At 37.4% G+C, this 20,922-nt stretch overlaps 2 protein-coding genes across 2 annotated transcripts; both read left to right on the plus strand.

Moving 5' to 3' along the window:
* The first annotated feature begins 5,865 nt into the window (after window positions 1–5,865).
* LOC148122548 (taste receptor type 2 member 140-like) lies at window positions 5,866–6,804 on the plus strand. The gene has a single exon (XM_087903913.1). The coding sequence runs from the start codon at window positions 5,866–5,868 to the stop codon at window positions 6,802–6,804; it is 939 nt and encodes a 312-aa protein (XP_087760039.1).
* Window positions 6,805–10,025: 3,221 nt separating this feature from the next.
* On the plus strand, window positions 10,026–10,964 carry LOC125399333 (taste receptor type 2 member 140-like). Its single transcript, XM_048432803.3, has one exon. It carries the CDS (start codon window positions 10,026–10,028, stop codon window positions 10,962–10,964), a length of 939 nt encoding a protein of 312 aa, XP_048288760.3.
* The last annotated feature ends 9,958 nt before the right edge of the window (window positions 10,965–20,922 follow it).

Here is a 20,922-nt window from a genome sequence, read left to right on the forward strand (position 1 = left end):
CCCAGTTGATGGTGTTTTTACTGGCTCGGTTGTCTTCAGAATTGGTTTTCTCAAGGAAAGTTAATTTGCTGGTATTCAATTAGTGTTCAGCAGAGTTCATTTAATAGAAAAAGGAAAATAATTGCTTTTGCTATAATTAGAACAGTAACTTTTTTAGCACATAATATTCCACTAGTGTCAGGGTATTTTATGTTCAAATTCTCTAATTTTATGTTTCTTTACTTGAAATGAAGAGAAATTTTGGGGGGGGGTTGGTCTTTCCATTTTCTTCCTTTTCTTTCTTTTATTCATTCCTCCACCAACCTTAGTGGTATATGCTTGCACCTGATAGAGTAAATGAAAGCAAAAGGTAAAAGTTGTGTGTCTTCCTCTTCTGTTTTCCACCTTACTTTTCAGTCCTGCCTCTGATAGTAATACTTACTTCATAGATCAGGAGCAATAGGAAAGTATTCTAGCAACAATTTTTGGAGCATTTAAATTACATAATGAGGGTTAGGCAAGATACTGTGAGTTCCTTGTTTACATTGTACAAAAGAATTGAAGCAAGTGCACTGATATTTAGAAACTTACACTTCATACAGTGGACCACAAGAGTTTTTCTTTTCTCAGGTAGTAAGTTCAGATAAGGCCCATGTCTGAATGTGTCAAGAAGGTAGTATATCAAGAAGAGTTCATCTAAACAGTTTTGGAAATAGTGTTTCTGTAGATAGAAGATTGATTCACCATCTAACACATATTGGCAATAAGTAAGAACCTCACTGAACATCAATAAGTCAAAGCACATACAACGTAAGGTCAACACATTTAAAAAAGGAACCTTGGAATATGGCTTAGTTAGTAAGAACAGTGGATGAAAAGCAAGAGCATATGCGTTCACATCCCAGAATCTATGTAAAATACTGTCTAGTGCTGCAAGGCCTGTTACCTTAGTGCTGCATGTGGGTGGAGACAGTAGGGTCCCTGGGGATTTCAGAGTTCAAGGAGCTGAAAGGGAACATAAACCAATACCTCTGGGAATAAATTCCTAAGTAAAGTCCAAGAAACTCAAAAATGTGATGTCCTTATGAGGAGTAGAAGGAGAGAGAACATGAGCAAGGAAGTCAGGACCACGAGGGGTGCATCCACCCACTGTGATGGTGGGGCTGATCTAATGGGAACTCACCAAGGCCAGCTGGACTGGGACTGATGGAGCATGTCATCAAACCCAAACTCTCTGAATGTGGCTGACAATGAAGGCTGACTGAAAAGCCAAGGACAAAGGCACTGGGTTTTGATTCTACTGTATGTACTGGCTTTGGGAGAACCTAGTCTGTTTGGATGTTCACCTTCTGAGAACTGAATAGGGGGTAGGACCTTGGACTTCCCACAGGGTAGGGAACCCTGAAGGCTCTTTGGACTGGAGAGGAAGGGGGAGGGGGAATAGAGGGAGAGGGAGGGAAATGGGAGGAGGGGAGGAGGTGAAAATTTTTAGTAATAATAATAATAAAAACCTGAAAAAAATAAAAATTAAAAAAACTTGGAATCAACGTAAAAAAATAAAAAATAAAACAATCAAGAATTTTAAAACAGGCAATAAATTCAGCAAATACAAATATTAAATAGAACAAAAGCAGAAATGATGATGGAATAAAAATGCTCATTAGCCTAATTAGAAAGTTGAGAAAAAGGCTTACAAACAAAAAATGTTCAGGTCAAAAATATAATATCAGGACATAAAAATAAACTAAAATTGGACCACTTAATCAAAGAATATGATAAGCTAAAAAAACACAAAAAAATATGTGTTTATGTGTGTTTGTATGTGTGTATGTGTTTGTATAAAATGAGAATTAAGACTAGATTATGGAAATTTTAGTTAGGCTTACTACTGTTTTGATGAACACAATTACCATAAACAAGTTGGGAGGAAAGGTTTCATTTGACTTGCAGTTCCACAGTATAGTCCATCACTGAGGAAGTCAGTCAAAACAGAAAATCAAGCAGGGCAGGAACCAGGAGGCAGGAGCTTATGCAGTGGCCATGGAAGGGTGTTACTTACTGGCTTGCTCAGCCTGTTTTCTCATAGAGCCCAGGGTCCCCAGTCCATGGAGAGCACCACCCACAATGGACTGGGCCTTCTCCAATAAACACACACACACACACACACACACATGCTTCACATGCTTGCCTACAGCTTGATCGTATGGGACCTTACTCTAATGGTGTTTCCTACTACCAGCTAACTATATCCTGTGACATGCTGACACAAAACTAACTAGCACAACGGACTGAAGGGATGCGGAACTGGTGGACTTGAAGGGAGTGAAAAGAGATACATGGAGAGAACTTTCTACTCCTGTTTTCCTAAATCAATGTAATTTCTGAGTATATTTTAAATATATATCCTTATACCTACACATGAGAATAGCTCTCCCTCTTTATCAGGAGTTTCTTTTTGAAACTGATGGGGAAGATTACAGAAATCAAAAACTGGTTATAAATGCACATAATTAGAGTTTATGGGTTGTTCAACATAATAAGACTTAGAGGAAATCACAGATGAGTAGACAGGAAGATTTTAAGAATCAAAAGACCAAGATATCTGCCATGAGATAGTATCTTTGGTATATGAGAGGAAGTTGTACCCATGAACTCTCAATGATATTGTTATCTGATGAAAACTGATGTAGTGACAACACTAGTAGGCATGGCAACATGAACAAGGAATTTCACATAGTCTTATTCTCTAGATGGAAGAACTATGGGTGATAAATATCTGATGAAAGAAGATTATTAGTCTTCTCCAGGAACAACCTTCCAGAGAGGTTTCCTGTTGCAAGGGGAAGGGCTGCTTGTTTGTCCTGGCCACACAGCTCGCTTACACCTGAAATAACCACACAGAAACTGTATTAATTAAAACAGTGCTTGGCCATTAGCTCTAACTTCTTAATGGCTAACTCTTACATATTAGTTTAACCCATTCCCATTAATCTGTGTATCGTCACATGGCTGTGGCTTACCAGAGATTCTAACCGGAGAGGATCAATGGCTCCTCTCACTCTGCCCTTCTTCCCAGCATTTAGTTTTGTTTCCTTGCCTACCTAAGTTCTGCCCTATCAGAGCCAAAGCAGTTTGTTTATTAATTAACCAAAGAAAGCAACACATGAATAGAAGAACCTCCCACACCAATTGCCTAAAATCAAGTGGACAACACTTGATACTTATGTATACAAGCAAAGATAAACAGACAAAAAAAAATCTAAGCAGTTATGATGACCTTGCTGGGCATGTAACATAGTCTTACTGAGAATGCAGTCCTGTAGAGACGAACAAAGTTGACTCTTCAAATCTATCTATCATTTGTTTATCTATGTATGCATATAAGTATGAGCTATATATCTACATTTATTAACTATCTATTTATCTCTATATTATCTGTCATCAATCATGTATCAAAACCCACCAATCTATAACACATATTTAAATATTTCTGTTACACTAGAAATCACAATTTTACCTTAAATCTGAAATATTACACTAAAATCAACACTAATTTAAAAACTAGGGAGAAAGGAGTTTCAATGCTTTTTCTCAAATTTCTGGTAAATTTGAGTGTTATAAATGAGTCCAATCACTTTTGATTTAAAAAAAAAGGTATAGGCATTGGAGATTCACAGGTAGTAACACAAATAAGTGGTGTACAGGGAGAGTTTAGATTTGCTAAACCCTTTTCAATTACTTATATTTAGTAAGTCAATAAAACTTGTACCTAATCAAAATATGAAATACACTGATTTGTAAATATATATCATAGATATAAATATAAAATTTACAGGGACATTCATGCTTCTTAGGAAGTGATCTGTCATTTGCTCTGTAGATGAATTATGTGGGAACTGTTCTTGGTGCTGTTCTCCTTGTTAGAAAACTCTGTCTTTCCTAGGAATTGCTGTCCAGGTGGAACTTTCCCTCTTCCCACCCAGAGCAGAATGTGCAGGGGAGGGGCTTGGAGAGCCTCCCCTGAGAGATTGCTGCTCTCCCAGTGGATATATAAGTTCTGTCACCTTTCAGAAAGAAAAGCTCCAGGAGCAGCACTCACTCCACACCCACTCCAGGGTGTTTTGCATTTCTCTCTCTTCTCAGTGTTGTAAGGAAGGAGCCCTGCCAAGAGGACCTTCATGTCTCTGCAGTGATGGTATGCTTATGATTCCATCCTTCCTTAGCACTTTATCTTAACATTTCAATAGACGGGTTAGTTAATTTTCTCAGCATGGCTGTTCCTCAACTGTGGGTCAATTATAGGAATATCACTTTCTTTACACAGTATTCCTCCAGGTGACTGAGTTTGTATGAGTTTGTGTTTCATCAACAAGCAACATTCCTTGTCTTTCTCTGCAATCTCTACAGACTTCTGTTGTTGTTCATATTGTTTTGAGAAAGGATCTGATCATGTATACCAGACTGGTTTCAGACTTGTTATCCTCCTAAATCAACTTCTTCATCTTTGTTTGTTTGTTTGATTGTTTATCAAGAAAGGTTTTCTCTGTAGCTTTTGGAGCCTGGAATGGAACTAGCTCTGTAGACCAGCCTGGACTCAAACTCACAGAGAACCGCCTGCATCTGCCTCCTCAGTGCTGGGATTAAAGGCGTGCACCACCACCACCTGGCTGAATCAACTTCTTAAGTGCTGAACAGCGTTTGCCAGTAGAACAAGAAGTTAATTGTCGTGTTTGATGTATATTTTCTTTGTACAGTTCGTGTCTGTACAGTTCGTGTCATTGGTTTTTTTAAAATATCTATGTTTTAAAGATATGCTCTATTTTCCAGTTGCCGAGGCATTGCACCATTATGCATTTTCATTGATGCCTGCAGAGATGGTAATGAAGCAGATATTGGAATCAAATGAAGCTCCTTAGAACTGACAGGGAAAATGGAATGTGCTACAAAGAGAGATACAGAGAGTGAGGGGGAAATCTTCTGGTGTAGATTGATTTAGTAACTTATTGTCTGTTAAATAGCACAAGAATAGTTCCAAAGCATTTTTGTTCAAGGATAAAATAGGTAAATATTTACAGAATATTTACTGCATCATTCACATCTGAAAGTAATTTACACCATGTCTAAACTACCACCATAGTACTCAGAAGAAGTTAGATGCATAGGAAATATTCATTAATAGTAAATAGGAATTACTGAAGAGAGAAATGAAAGGATGTATGTCTAACTTTATATTTATCCACTAGTGTACATTTGTATTTTCATGTAGAATAAAGTATGCATCACCTTGTTGCATCATCTAGAAAAATGATCAGTATTATCAGTACAAGGTATTCATGGGGAATAATTATCTCTATTAGATAATTACTAGTAATTAGATAATTACTAGTTCTTAGGCAACTCTAATATCTTAAGGGAAGAACCTTGAAAATAAGAATATGTCTCCCAGATAGAATTTTTATTTTAATGTATTTAGTGTCATTCCTATTTTTTGCCACCTAGAATTTTAGCTTGCCAAGAATTTATGTTGCTAAATTTAATAAGTAGACATTTATGGCACTACAAATAAGACTATCTTTGTTTTGATGACACAAATGAAAATTCAATGTTTCTTTTAGCATCAACTACAGAGAACCTGCAGCTGTTATGTGTAAAGTATGTTGGACATAGATGAAGTGCATCTGAGCTCTCTTGGACAATATATTATTTTTTGTGAAGAAAACTATAAACCAAGTCACTAATGAATTTCAATATTTGCTTGACATTTTGTATGAATATTCATAACAGCTATATTTTGAATTTTCAAGAATCACATAGACATGTTCGTTTTGAAGATCACATTACTAAACCTTTAGCAGTACAGTGGAACTTGGAGCATCTCTTGTAACAATGAAAGTTATTGTAGAGTACATATTACTAATCATTTTAGGTGTGGAAATCGTTATAGGGAGTTTAGGAAATGGATTCATAATACTGGTGAACATCATGGATTGGGACAAGAGAAGAAAGATCTCTACAGTGGATAAGATCTTCACTGCTTTGGCCATCTCCAGACTTGCTTTTATGTGGTCACTGGTCATAGTTTTATTGATATATGATCTGTATCCATCCTTAGCGATAAGTGAAAAAATTTTGAGAATAAGTAATTTTTCCTGGACAGTGGTCAATCATTTCAGCATCTGGCTTGCTACATGTCTCAGCTTATTTTATTTCCTCAAGATAGCCAGCTTTTCCAATTCAATTTTTCTTTTCCTAAAGTGGAGAGCAAAAAAAGTTGTTTCAATGACACTGCTGGTGTCTCTTCTTTTCTTGTTTATAAATCTTATAGTCATAAATGCATATATTGTTATCTGGATTGATGGATATAAAGCAAATATGTCCTACAGTTCTGATTCAAATGAGTATGGACACTTTACTCGGTTTCTGATACCCACCAACACTATGTTCACATTCATACCTTTCATTGTCTCTCTAACAACTTTATTCCTGCTCATCTTCTCCCTGTGGAGACATCTGAAGAACATGCAACACAACACCAAAGGATACAGAGATGTCAGCACCACAGCCCACATAAAGGTCCTGCAAATGGTGGTCACCTTCCTGTCACTATATACTATTTTCTTTCTGGCACTTGTTATGCAGTCTTTGAAAAATGATATTCATTTTAAAAATTTATTCAATTTGATTTTTGATGGTGTAGCACTTGCTTTTCCATCAGGCCACTCTTGTGTCCTAATTCTGGGAAACACTAAGCTCAGACAGGCTTTTGTGTCCATGATGTGGTGGTTGAGGTACAAGCTCAATGTTGCAGAACCCCCAGGTTCTTAAACTATGTAAAGGGTTGTTTCCCATTTTCTGGAGGAAGACCTATTCTTAAGAGATTCTGTATGTTCACATTTGTACTCATGGTTTATTCTTCAATTTTAGCTTTGTAAATTTTACAAAATTCTGTGTGAAAAAAATCATTGTCCAATATGAAGTAGTGTATGTTACTGTACAAGGATGTGAACATGGGCTATATAAATGGGACTCTTAGTATCAGCATAATGTAATTTTATACCATGAAATAAACTTTAATATTATTAATGAATAGCATGGAAAATGTATATATATATGTATATATACATATATATATATATATTGTGTGAGACATATAAAAAGTAAAAACATGTGCCTGTATCCAAACAAGTATAATTTCATAGTTTAGAACATGCTGAAAATGACATATAGAATTAGACAACAGGTGAAATAAGCTCTTTCTTCCCTAAGTTGGTTATAACCAAAACTTTTATTACAAAGAAATCTTTAACTAAGAGAGAAGGCATGAAGTTCTACTATGAAATGAGGAGTTATTTGCTAGTGAAATTTCTAGGAGAGGGAAAGTTAATTTTTTTTTAATGATGTAATTCCTGATAGGTCAGCCATACACCACAGAAGATCTTATACCAAAGAACATTGGATATTACAAAGTGGACTTGGTGGAGTAGAGGGAGAGAGAGAGAGAGAGAGAGAGAGAGAGAGAGAGAGAGAGAGAGAAATAGATGGATAGATAAATAGATGATAGCTATAAATTTAGATAGATAATAGAAAATTGAGCATGTGGGAAGGTGAAGTTGTATCTGAGAGGAATCTGGGAGAGGACGGTATAAATAATACAAACACATTGTATGGCATTATCAAAATAGCAATAAAATATTTAAAGATATAAATATAATAAGTAAAATAATAAAGTAAAATTAATTTTCTAGTATGTTACTTCAAGTTCTGATAAATTAGAGCATCTTGCCTAATTACATAAAAGAAAACCATGAAAGACTGGAGAGATTAATCAGTGGTTAAGATTCATATGTCTTTTGAAAAGAAGGAGACCTGAAGACCTGAACTCAATTCATAACACCATATTGGACAGTTCTCAATTTTAGCTCCAGAGTACTCCTTTGGCATCCAAGAGCACACACTGATACAAATACACATAATTTAAAATAAAATACATTCTTAAAAAGAAAATGAGGAACAATTATCATAAACATAATGATCTCAATACAGAGATGCATCGTTTGAATATTGGTTTTCTAAACCATCTTCAACTTCTTGCTTATAAAACAGCATATAACACTTGCTAATCAGAAAAATACACATAAAATTCATTAATATATCATACATATACATGCAAGATTTATGAAAATATTCCTAAAGAGAATTGCTCTTTTTGAGGAAATGGTTTGTCATGTTGTTCTAACGAGAAATAAATGTCAATTTTTCTTGGTTTTATTGTCATCTTGTCTGTGAAAGCCTCTTTCCTAGGAACTGTTATTCAGGTGGAACTTCAAATACCTCCTATCCAGAGCCGAAGATGAAAGGAAGGGCTCAGGGAAGTTTGAGTTGAATATCGTTTTCTGCCAGTGAATAAGAATTCTATCATTTTCTAGAGTGGATCTTAAAGTTCCAGTAACTGCACCCAGTCCCCTCAGCCCCACCCCCTGAGTATTTTGCATTTTTCATTGTTTCTTTTTCTCCCTTGTTGTATGGAAGGAGCCACTCCAATGGGATCTTCCTGTCTCTGCAATTATGGTATGGTCATGCTTTTCTTCTTAGTAATTTGCTTCACAACTTTTTAATAACTGAGCTAAGTTTGCTCCCCAGGATGTATTGTGTTGTGGGAGTAACTTCCACTGCCTCAACCAATAGTCGCTGAAATACGAGCCCACAGTGCAGCGGGGAGCGATTTTTTGTGGGATTGATTCGCCGATAGTATTGTAATGCATGTCTTTCTCTTCAATTTCTAAATGTTTCTGTTGCTTTAGACTATCTTATCATATAACTCAAACTGTCTTTGATGGGTTAGCCACTTAATCTGGGCTATGTTTACTAGTCTATACAACCCCATGAATTTCACTGAAGCTTTTGTTATAATTTTCTATATTATTTTGGTCACTCTGTTGTGTTGGCATCATTGTTTCTTTGACTATTCTTTAGCTCCTGGAGACTGGTGATGTCATGCTGCTTTCCTTGCCAGTCTAGGTGCTGCATCATCCTGTGTCTGCCTTGATGCCTACAGTGAAGGTAATAGAGCAGATATCATTGCTGTGCAGAGAGAAATATATGAAACTTGTTGTTGTGGTGTGTGTGTTGTGGGGACAGATGTACTAGCAGGAGAGACACAGGGAATGAATGAAGAGTGTTCTTGCAGGATAGTTGAATGAATTTGAACTCTTGTCTGCTTTATTACACAGTAGGGTGGATTCTAGTTTTGTTCACACAGGGGGATAAAAGAATCATAAGTTCACAAAGTAGCGATATTTTCAATGCATTGATTATTCTTGAAGCAATTTTATTGAATATCTTGTCTATTGTAATAGTATTAAGCATGAGTTAGATGAAAAACAAGTGATAATAAATGATCACCTTGAATAACTAAAATGAATGAATAGAAGTTGTATTTATGTAAATGTGTATTTCTGTCTTAGTGGGTACAAGTGTAGTTTTGTATGAGCTTATAAAATAAATTTCTTGGTATTCTCAGTACCACTGAAGGAGTAATAGTGTATATGAGATTATTATCAACTGATGGTAAGAACTGTAAAAAACATGCATAAGTCACTGCACAGATATCATGCTGATGTATTTAGTGAAGTTCATATTCTTGTGTCTGTTAGATTTTTGAATGCAGTATCACTGGTCCAGGAAAAAAGGTATCCAGATTTAATATGTACAGATATAGAGCACAAAACAAGTGCAAATGAAAATATCTTTATTTTGATGACAGGACGTGAAAATTCAGTGTTTTGATCACCATCAACTACAAGGACATCAGGATGCACTGTGGGAGGCACTCACTAGCTGCATGAGCTTCATCTATATTGTATTTAGTTTTGTGAACAAAACTAAAAACTAACTCAGTAGGAAATGAATGATTGCTTGATATTATATATGGGGGTTTACGCTGGATGCTATGAATTTTCAAGAATCATATAGAAATAACATTTTAGAAGATTGCATTTACAGATCCTAAAGTGTGTAGTAGAAATCAGAACATCTTATTGGTTATAATGAGTGTTATCCTACGTGCCATAATTGTAATAATTTTAAGTGTAGAACTCTTAATGGGAAATTTAGGAAATGTGTTCATAGTGCTGGTGAACATCAAGACCTGGGTCAAGAGGAGAACAATTTCTACAATGGACCAAATCCTCATGGCTCTTGCTATCTCTAGAATTGCTCTTCTGTGGTCAATATTCACAACTGTATTGATATATGTGATGATCCAAGCTCCAATTATAACTAAAAAACTTATTAGAATAATTGATATACAGTTGTCAATAACCAACCATTTCAGCATCTGGCTCGCTACATGCCTCAGCATCTTTTATTTTCTTAAGATAGCCAATTATTCAAACTTTATTTTTCTATATCTAAAGTGGAGAGTTAAAAAAGTGGTTTCAGTGACACTGATAGCATCTTTGCTCCTTTTGTTTATGAATATTCTAGTCATAAACAGATGTATTGATGTCTGGATTGATGGACATGAGGCAAATCTGTCCTACAGTGTTATCTCACGAAAATCTACTCAGGTTTCCAGGCTTATATTAATCACCACAGCTATGTTCACACTCATCCCCTTCACTGTGTGTCTGATAACTTTCCTCCTGCTCATCTTCTCCCTGTGGAGACATCTGAAGAACATACATTACAATGCCAAAGGTTCCAGAGATGTCAGTACCCGAGCACATATAAAAACCCTGCAAACTGTGGTCACCTTCCTGCTATTGTATACTTCTTTCTTCCTGTCAATTCTTTTACTATTCTGGAAGGCTGACTTTCAGAAGGAATCTCCGATTGTTTTGTTTTTACTTGGTATAGGAATGGCTTTTCCCTCAGTACACTCCTGGATCTTAATTCTGAGAAACACTCATCTGAGACAGGCATGCTTTTCTGTGCTCTGGTGGCTGAGGTGCAGGTCCAAAGAGGCTGAGCACTTGGGTCCCTAAAACATATCAGTAATAAACTTCCACATTCTATAGAAAATTCCATTTATAAGTGTTAGATTTTATGGGGAAATTAGTACAGAAAAAGAGTCAGAGATGGATCAGCCTTCAGACAGAATTTATTATAAAGACAGACAGGATCCTATTAAACTTGTTGGCAGCACACAGAGGGCCTGCATGTAAATATCATTTCTGCAAAAGAGAGTAGAGTTTTTTTTTAATGTATAAGCTCTAGTGAGAAAGCAGGGAAAAAGGAAAGGGATTAGGCCAGGAGGAAATGGGTCCAAACCAGGCTAACATTATCTAACTAGACATAGAGACATCATGTGTTCTTGTGTTTTTTAATGAAGTGGACGTTTAAGGGGCCTCAAAGGCATTCCTTTGAAAGAGGCTTCTGCAAGATGAATGCACTTTGTCTGGACGTGTTGGAATAGTGCTCACCTGTTCTGTCCGCAGCTCCTCTCATTTTAGGGTCCTGCTCTCCATACAGACTGATTGGTTGGAGACAGAGGGAGCTTGGCTCTTGTGAGAACTGTGAGGAGAGGTAGATAGAGTGCTGGTAGTGGTGGCCGGGTCTGTGAGACAATAAGAAATGATGGGAGGAGAGACTGATGTGGGCTGTAGGATAAAACAATGAAACAATCTTGTGTGTATAGACCTGTACACACTGCGTGTTTTCAGCTACATGTCACTTTATGGATTTGGGGAAATTGTGTGTACTTTAAGTACTGGATAAACAATTATGCTTTAGCAGAAAAGATTCAAGTATGTACTTTGTTGTATGAAGAAAGGTTTGAATATGGACCACCTTATGAATAAGAACTGATATTAGTAACATTTTTACATCAATCATTAAGCCTTTTAAGATTTTGCAATGATTAATGAAAAAAATGTATGAGATATCAATTTCTCTATATATTTAAATCATTTTTTGAAATATAAGATTTCAAAATATTTCCTAAAAGCCTTTTGGATTTCATAAGAATCTTTCTATCTTTTATGTCTACTTTTATTAATTTGGGGTTTTATTTAGTTGGGAATATTTTTTTTATTTATTAATATTTTCTTTTGTATTTATAGGCAATAAAGATCATATTATTAAAATTTATAATTAGTATTATATTTTGCGGAATGTCAAACTGAGAGATAAAGGTGGTGATGTAGTTTAGTTGGAGAATATGTTTATCAGGGGTGAATCACTGGCTTCCATCTCTACAGTCAAAATCCCACAAACACAAATGAAGAGAATAGAAATAACGAAGCCCTGATACAAGACAGGCATTTTCTTCATCTTTGAGACAGAAAGCAATTGTGTTTATGTTTTTTTGAATGAACATTCATCAAGATACATCCATCAACTTCATAGCTGCATAAAATGTGATAGAGTGATGCCAGCTCAGTGAATATACCTAGAAAGCATTACAAGGGCAATGCAAGTCTAAGATAATTTGTATTCACGTTGTATTCCATTTGGTTAGGACAGGGTTCAAAATGTTAATGTGATATTAACATGAGAAGAATTCAAAACTGTTTTCTATAATTTTTAAGACTTTTGTTGTAGCAATCAGGCTCATTTCTTGAAGAGCATTCGTATTAAATTTTGCTGGTTGTGGTAGCACAGTACTTCACAGCCTTCAAGATAGTTTACTCTCATATGTAACAGCATCCTTATTCCTCAGTTAAGAATCAGGAGGAGAATTTGCTAGCTGCCACATTGGTATATGTCAATAATACATTCAGGATTAGGTTTTAAAAAACAACAACAAACCATATCTACTTGATAGACATGAAATGACTGTGAAGGAAAATAGTAAAGAAATTTATTCATGTTTGGAAACTTCCTCTACATACAGTTGATCACAATATGAGTTTGTGTGTTTCCAGGCAATAAATTAAGACAAGATTCCATATCCTGAAGTGCCAGAGAAGGCATTGGTATGAAGAAGACCTAAATTGAGAAATGGTTCAATATAGTCTTTATAAAAATGATTGAATGATTACATCAATATACTGTCATGGCATTTTGCCTGAAATTGGTCATACAATTAAAAAGAAACAAGAACTTCACTGAACTTTCATAAGGCAAGGGCACATGTAACTTAGAATCAACAAATTAAAAGAGGGGACAGGAAACATACCTTAATGAGTAAAAAAATTAATGTAAAAGCATGAGGACCTGAGTTAAAATCCCCAGAAGTCACATCAAAAATAATGTGTCTTAGTTAAAGCAATAGATGATTGCTTCATCTTGGTTTGCTGCTCATGACTTGTTCAGTATGCTTTCTTATACAAGTGTGTATTCCCTGTCCAGAGGTGTCCCTACCTACAATGAACTGTGCCCTCCCAAGTCAGACTATCTCCAGGTTTACTTAGGCATTATATCATTCTGTATCTGCCTTGATGCTCACACTGATAAAACAGAACAGGTACTGGAGCAAAGTGAAAAGAAGAGGACAGCATTTGATATTTATGAGTTACTAACAAGCTAGGGAATGAAGAAGAATCTTGTGTAGATGCATTTATGTAAGCTTCTGTCTGTTCTCTGTCATAACAGAATTTTTTTTGCAGCAAGGTGGTTGTAGCACATACCTTTAATCCCAGCACACAGGACACAGAGGCAGGTGGATCTCTGTGAATTCAGGTCAGCGTGATCTACAGAGGCTCCAAAGCTACAGAAAATTTCTGTCTTGAAAAACTGAAAAAAAAGAATATTTTTCATGTATAGATAAAGTAGTTACAAGTTTTGGGGAATGTTTCACATTACTGCTATATTGCTAAGCATGCGTGTGATTCACAGTTAATTTAATTAGTGATAAACATAGATTATTAAAGAGAGAAATGAAGGACATTTGCACAGAAATAACTATAGTTTTGGTTGTTTGTCTATGTACACATGTGTATGCATTACTGTGAAAAAGAAAATTAACTGATATTTTAGTGCTAACCTGAGGAATGATGACTTCTGTGAGATTTTTCGTTAATTCTAAAATCTTGGAGAAAGAATTTTGGAAAACATGCATAGGTCCCACACAGGGTGTCATTTTGCACTGTTTAATGAAAGTCTTCTATATGTCTGGGTAGATTTTATTGTCTGCTGTGTGAGTTAGAATTTTTTTTTAATTTTACTTGTCTATAAATCAAAGATCCAGACAATAGTATGCAGACACAGAAATCTGATGAAGGCAGAAGAGATTGTGTTCTTCTTCAGTATCAACTGCAGAGAACTCCAGGCTGCTGTGTATAATGTCTGGGTGTGGGGATTAAACTTAGGTGGGCTGTCTTGAATAACATCGGATATTTGTAAAGAAAATTATGAACCTACTCACTAGTGAGTCTTTGGGCTTGTTGACCTTGTTTCTGGGAATTCATAAAAGTGGCAATGTTACGGTTTCTCAATATACATAGTGTTTTATAGGATTGGGATCGACAGATCTTCAGCAGCTCAGTGGAAAGTGGAGCGTCCTCCATTGACAGTGAGTGCTGTTGTGCAGGTCACATTATTCAGCCTCTAAGAGTGGAGTTCATCATAGGAAATTGAGGAAATACATTGATGGCACTGGTGAACACCTTGGACTTGGTCTGATGTAACCGACAAGCCATTTTCAAAGGAAAGAAACCTTTTAGAACACTCTTACCCTGTCTTGGCAAGATAAGACAATTCTCTTTTTATCCATTCACGGATATTCTTTAATTCTGTCAGTGGTCGAGGTATGGGCTTTTTCTTTGTCCAAAGGCCAGTTCTGCCAGGAAGAAGACATGCTCCAAGTGGAGTGTCTTTGGTGCTCAATGTTCTCTCGGGAGTAGAGCGGTAATGCCAGGAGTAATTGTGTCTCGTTAGTATGGAACTCTAGATTAGATTAAAGGCCATTTTCTACAGCTTTTGAAGAGGTTGAAGATTATACTATCTATACTAAATATGATCTCTATGCACCTAAATAACCTGATTAGCCTAAATATAAGTAAGACAAACATATATGACTATTGATTTATATCTGTCTAACTTGAAGACGAAGAGAATAAACAACTGTGCAATGAATGAAAACAATGACCTCCAAATGTAAACAATGTATATCATTACATAAACAATATATAAATATCTTAATCAGAGGTAGAAATGTAAATATATGTATATATATATCAATGCAAATAGAGGTAGAAGCATACTCACATACAATATTCAATATATCAATATACAAGAAATAACACCAATACAATTTTCTAAAAACAATAACTCACAAATACCAATATATTAATATCCCATCACCAATCAATCCCCCCCTTTTAAAAAATAATGATCAACACCCCTGAGCTTATAAAATACCTCCCCCATTCCCTCATCCCTATATTAATTATAGCCAATCCCTAAATGATGTCCCTAAACCTGAGGTCAAATTATCCTGGGAGAGAGGACGTCATCCTCTAATGTTCCTTCCAACTGTCATGGGGGCGACGTTTTTTTTTTTCTTCATCTATTTTTTTTCAAAGTTTATTAAAATACAAAAGTCTCCATTTCCGCCCCTCCTCCCAACCCCCTCCCACTTCCCCCACTCCCTCCCCTCCTCCTTCTCCATCCCCAAGAGCAGTCAGGTTCTCCCACCCTGTGGGTAGTTTAAGCTCCTCCCCCCTCCCTCCAGGTCCAGGAAGGTGAGCATTCAAACAGACTGGATCCCAAAAATCCAGTATATACAGAGGAAACAAGTCCCAGTGTCATTGTAAATGGCTTTTCAGAAAGGCTCCAGGCCAGCCACATTCAGAGAATCTGGTCTCATTCAGAGAATGCTCAATCCCAGTAAACTGGCCTTGGTGAACTCTCATTAGATCAGTCCCCTTGTATCAGTGAGTGATCGCACCCCTCGCAGTCCTGATTTCCTTTTTCATGTTCTTCCTCCTTCTGCTCCTCATTTGGACCTTGGGGGACTCCGTCCAGTGTTCCAATGTGGGTCTCCGTCTCCATCTCCATTCATCGCCAGATGAAGGATCTATGGTGATAAGCAAAATATTCATCAGTATGGTTATGGGCCAAGGCCAGTTCAGGCACCCTCTCCTCTGTCCAGAGAACAATCTGGGGATCTCCCCTTGGACCTGTGATCCCATTTATAATCAAGTCTCTAGTAAACCCTAAAATGACTCCCTTAGTTGAGATATATTCTTCCCTGATCCCATATCTATTCTTCCTCCCCCCCTCCCAGTCCCCCCGAGCATTCCCCATTCCTCCCCTACTCCCTTCTCTCTAACCCTCTCCCCTTCCAACAACCCTCCTACCCCCCCCATGCACCCGAGGTTACCTGGGACTGTTGTCTATTTCCAATCTCCAGGAGGAAAACTACCTGAATTTTCTTCAGGTTCACCCTCCTATCCAGCTTCTCCAGGATCACGAATAATAGGCTCAAAGACCTTTAATTATGGCTAGAAGCCATTTATGAGTGAATACATACCATATTCCTCTTTTTGGGTCTGGCTTACCTGACTCAGTAAAGCGTTTTCTTTTCTTTTTTTTATTATTTTTTTTAATATTTTTTAAATTTTATTATTTTTTAATTTTTTTATTTAATTTTTACTGGGAACCCCTCCAGAATCAAGTCTCTTGCAAACCCTAAAATGGCTCCCTTAGCTGAGATATAAACCTCCCTGCTCCCCCAACCATCCTTCCTCCCTCCCCCCTCCCATTCCAATAAGCTTTCCCCAATCCTCCCCCTCTCCAATCTCCCTGACCATCTTCCCTTACTTCCACCCCCCACCCTCCCATGCACCCGAGTTTGCCTGGCAATCTTGCCTAGTTACACTATCCAGGAGGATAACTATATGATTTTCTTCAGGTTCACCTTCTTATTTAGCTTCTCTAGGATCACAAATTATAGACTCAAAGACCTTTAACTATGGCTAGAATCCACTTATGAGTGAGTACATACCATATTCCTCTTTTTTTTCTTTTTCAAAGTTTATTAAATTATGAATGTTTCCATTTCCGCCCCTCCTCCCAACACCCTTCATCTCCCCCCCTCCCCCTCCTCCTCCCTCTCCATCCCTAAGAGCAGTCAGGGCTTCCAGCCCTGTGGGAAGTTCAAGTTCCTCCCCACTCCCTCCAGGTCCAGGAAGGTGAGTATCCAAACAGACTGGATCCCAAAAATCCAGTATATGCAGAGGAAACAAGTCCAAGTGTCATTGTCAGTGGCTTTTCAGAAAGGCTCCGGGCCAGCCACAGTCAGAGAATCCGGCCACATTCAGAAAATCTGGTTGGATCACATGCTCGTTCAGTCCCAGTCCAACTGGCCTTGGTGAACTCTCATTAGATCAGTCCCCTTGTATCAGCGGGTGATTGCACCCTTCGCGGTCCTGAGTTTTTTTTTCATGTTCTTCCTCATTCTGCCCTTCATTTGGATCATGGGGGGCTCAGTCCAGTGCTACAATGTGGGTCTCCGTCTGTATCGCCATCCATCCTCGGATGAAGGATCTAAGGTGATAAGCAAAATCTTCATCAGTATGGTTATAGGCCAAGGCCGGTTCAGGCACCCTCTCCTCTGTCCAGAGAACAGTCTGGGGATCTCTCCTTGGACCTGGGATCCCATTTATAATCAAGTCTCTTGTAAACCCTAAAATGACTCCCTTAGTTGAGATATATTCTTCCCTGATCCCATATCCATCCTTCCTCCGTCCCCCCATCTCAGTCCCCCGAGTTTTCCCCATTCCTCCCCTACTCCCTTCTCTCTAACCCTCTCCCCTTCCAACAACCCTCCCCCCCCATGCACCTGAGGTTACCTGGGACTGTTGTCTATTTCCAATCTCCAGGAGGATAAGTACATGATTTTATTCAGGTTCACGTTCTTATTTAGCTTCTCTAGGATCTCGAATAATAGGCTCAAAGACCTTTAATTATGGCTAGAATTCACTTATGAGTGAATACATACCATATTCCTCTTTTTGGGTCTGGCTTACCTCACTCAGTAAAGCGTTTTCTATGTCCATCCATTTGCATACAAAATTCAAGATGTCATTGTTTTTTACCGCTGAGTAAAACTCTAGTGTATATATGTTCCATACCTTCTTTACCCGTTCTTCTATTGAGGAGCACCTAGGTTGTTTCCAGGTTCTGGCTATTACAAATAGTGCTGCTATGAACATAGTTGAACAAATGCTTTTGTAGTATGATAGGACATCTCTTGGGTATATTCCCAAGAGTGGAATTGCTGGGTCCTGAGGGAGGTTGACTCCCAGTTTCCTGAGAAACTGCCACACTGATTTCCACAGTGGGGCACAAGTTTGCATTCCCACCAACAATGGATGAGTGTTCCCCTCACTCCACATCCTCTGCAGCATAGGCTATCATTGGTGTTTTTGAGTTTAGCTATTCTGACAGGTGTTAGATGGTATCTCATAGTTGTTTTGATTTGCATTTCCCTGATCGCTAAGGAGGTTGAGCCTGACCTTAGGTGTCTTTTGGCCATTCGAAGTTCATCTGTTGTGAATTCTCTGTTCAGTTCAGTACCCCATTTTTTATTTGGGTTAATTAGAGTTTCAGTGTCTAGTTTCTTGAGTTCTTTGTATATTTTGTAGATCAGATCCTTGTCTGATGAGGGGTTGGTGAAGATCTTCTCCCAGTCAGAAGGCAGCCCTTTGGTCTTACTGACAGTGTAATTTGCTTTACAGAAGCTTCTCAGTTTCAGTAGGTCCCATTTATTCATTGTTTGTCTTATTGTCTGTGCTACTGGGGTCCTACTTAGGAAGTGGCCTCCTGTGCCTATATCTTGTAGACTACTTCCCACTTTCTCTTCTATCAGGTTCAAAGTGGACAGATTAATGTCGATGTCTTTATTCCATTTGGACTTGAGTTTTGTGCATGGTGATAGAAAGGAATCTACTTTCATTCTTCTACAGGTTGACATCCAGTTATGCCAGCACCATGTGTTGAAGATGCTTTCTTTCTTCCATTGTATACCTTTAGCTCCCTTGTCGAAAATTAGGTGTTCATAGGTTTGTGGGTTAATATCCGGGTCTGCTATTCGATTCCATAGGTCCACTTCTCTGTTTTATGCCAATACCAAGCTGTTTTCAATACTGTAGCTGTGTAATAGAGTTTGAAGTCAGGGATGGTAATGCCTCCATAAGTTCCTTTATTGTATAAGATTGCTTTGGCTATCCTGTGTTTTTTGTTTTTCCATATAAACTTGATTATTGTTCTCTCAAGGTCTGTGAAGAAGTTTGATGGGATTTTGATGGGGATTGCATTGAATCTATAGATTGCTTTTGGTAGAATTGCCATTTTTGCTGTGTTGATTCTCCCAATCGAAGAGCAGGGGAGGTCTTTCCATTTTCTGGTATCCTCCTCAATTTCTTTCTTCAAAGACTTAAAGTTCTTGTCAAATAGGTCTTTCACTTCCTTGGTTAGAGTAACCCCAAGATATTTTATGCTATTTGTGGCTATCGTGAAAGGTGATGTTTTTCTGATTTCTCTCTCTGCTTCTTTTTTCTTTGTGTATAGGAGGGCAACTGATTTTTTGGAGTTGATCTTGTATTCTGCCACATTACTAAAGGTATACTCTATCAGCTGTAGGAGTTCTTTGGTAGAGTTTTTCGGTCGCTTATGTACACTATCATATCGTCAGCAAATAACAAAAGTTTAATTTCATCCTTTCCAATTTGAATCCCCTTGATCTCCTTATGTTGTCTTACTGCTATTGCTAGAACTTCAAGGACTGTATTGAAGAGGTATGAAGAGAGTGGACAGCTTTGTTGTGGTCCTGATTTTAGTGGAATGGCTTTGAGTTTCTCTCCATTCAATTTAATGTTAGCTGTCGGCTTGCTGTATATTGCTATTATTATATTTAGGTATGATCCTCGTATACCCAATCTCTCCAACACCTTTATCATAAATGGGTGTTGAATTATGTCAAATGCTTTTTCAGCATCCAATGAAATGATCATATGATTTTTTTCTTTCAGTTTATTTATATGATGGATTACATTGATAGATTTGCATATGTTGAACCAGCCCTGCATCTCTGGGATGAAGCCTACTTGATCATAATGGATAATTTTTATAATGTGTTCTTGGATTTGGTTTGCCAGTACTTTATTGAGAATTTTTGCGTCGATGTTCATGAGTGAGATCTTTCTTGGTTGTGTCTTTGTGTGGTTTTGGTATCAGGGTAACTGTAGCTTCATAAAAGGAGTTTGGCAATGATTCTTCTGGTTCTATATTGTGGAATACATTAAGGAGTATAGGTATTAGCTCTTCCTGGAAGTTCAGGTAGAATTCTGCATTGAAACCATCTGGTCCTGGGCTTTTTTTGGTAGGGAGATTTTTGATAACAGCTTCAAATTCTTCATGACTAACAGGTCTATTTAGATTGTTCACCTGTTCTTGGTTCAACTTTGGTATATGGTACTTATCTAAAAAAATGTCCATTTCTTTTACATTTTCCAACTTTGTGGCATATAATCTTTCGTAGTAAGATCTGATGAGTCTCTGAATTTCCTCTGTGTCTGTGGTTATGTCCCCCTTTTCATTTCTGATCTTATTAATGTTCTCTCTCTGTCGTTTAATTAGTTTGGATAGGGGTTTGTCGATCTTGTTGATTTTCTCCAAGAACCAGCTTTTTGTTTTGATTCTTTGGATTGTTTCTATTTTGTTGTTCTTTGGATGTGTTTCTATTTTGTTGATTTCAGTCCTCAGTTTGATTATTTCCAGTCTTCTACTTCTCCTTAGTGAATCAGCTTCTTTTTTTCTAGAGCTTTCAGGTGTGCTGTTAAGTCTCCAATGTGTGCTTTCTCCGTTTTCTTTTATTGGGCACTTAGTGCTATGAACTTTCCTCTTAGCACTGCTTTCATAGTGTCCCATAGGTTTAAGTATGTTGTGTCTTTATTTTCATTAAATTCAAGGAAGACTTTAATTTCTTTCTTTATTTCTTCCTTGACCCAGGGGTGATTTAATAGTTGACAGTTCAACTTCCATGGGTTTGTTGGC

This window comes from Myodes glareolus, chromosome 3 (assembly GCF_982192425.1).
Source record: "Myodes glareolus chromosome 3, mMyoGla1.1, whole genome shotgun sequence".
Lineage (NCBI taxonomy): Eukaryota > Metazoa > Chordata > Mammalia > Rodentia > Cricetidae > Myodes > Myodes glareolus.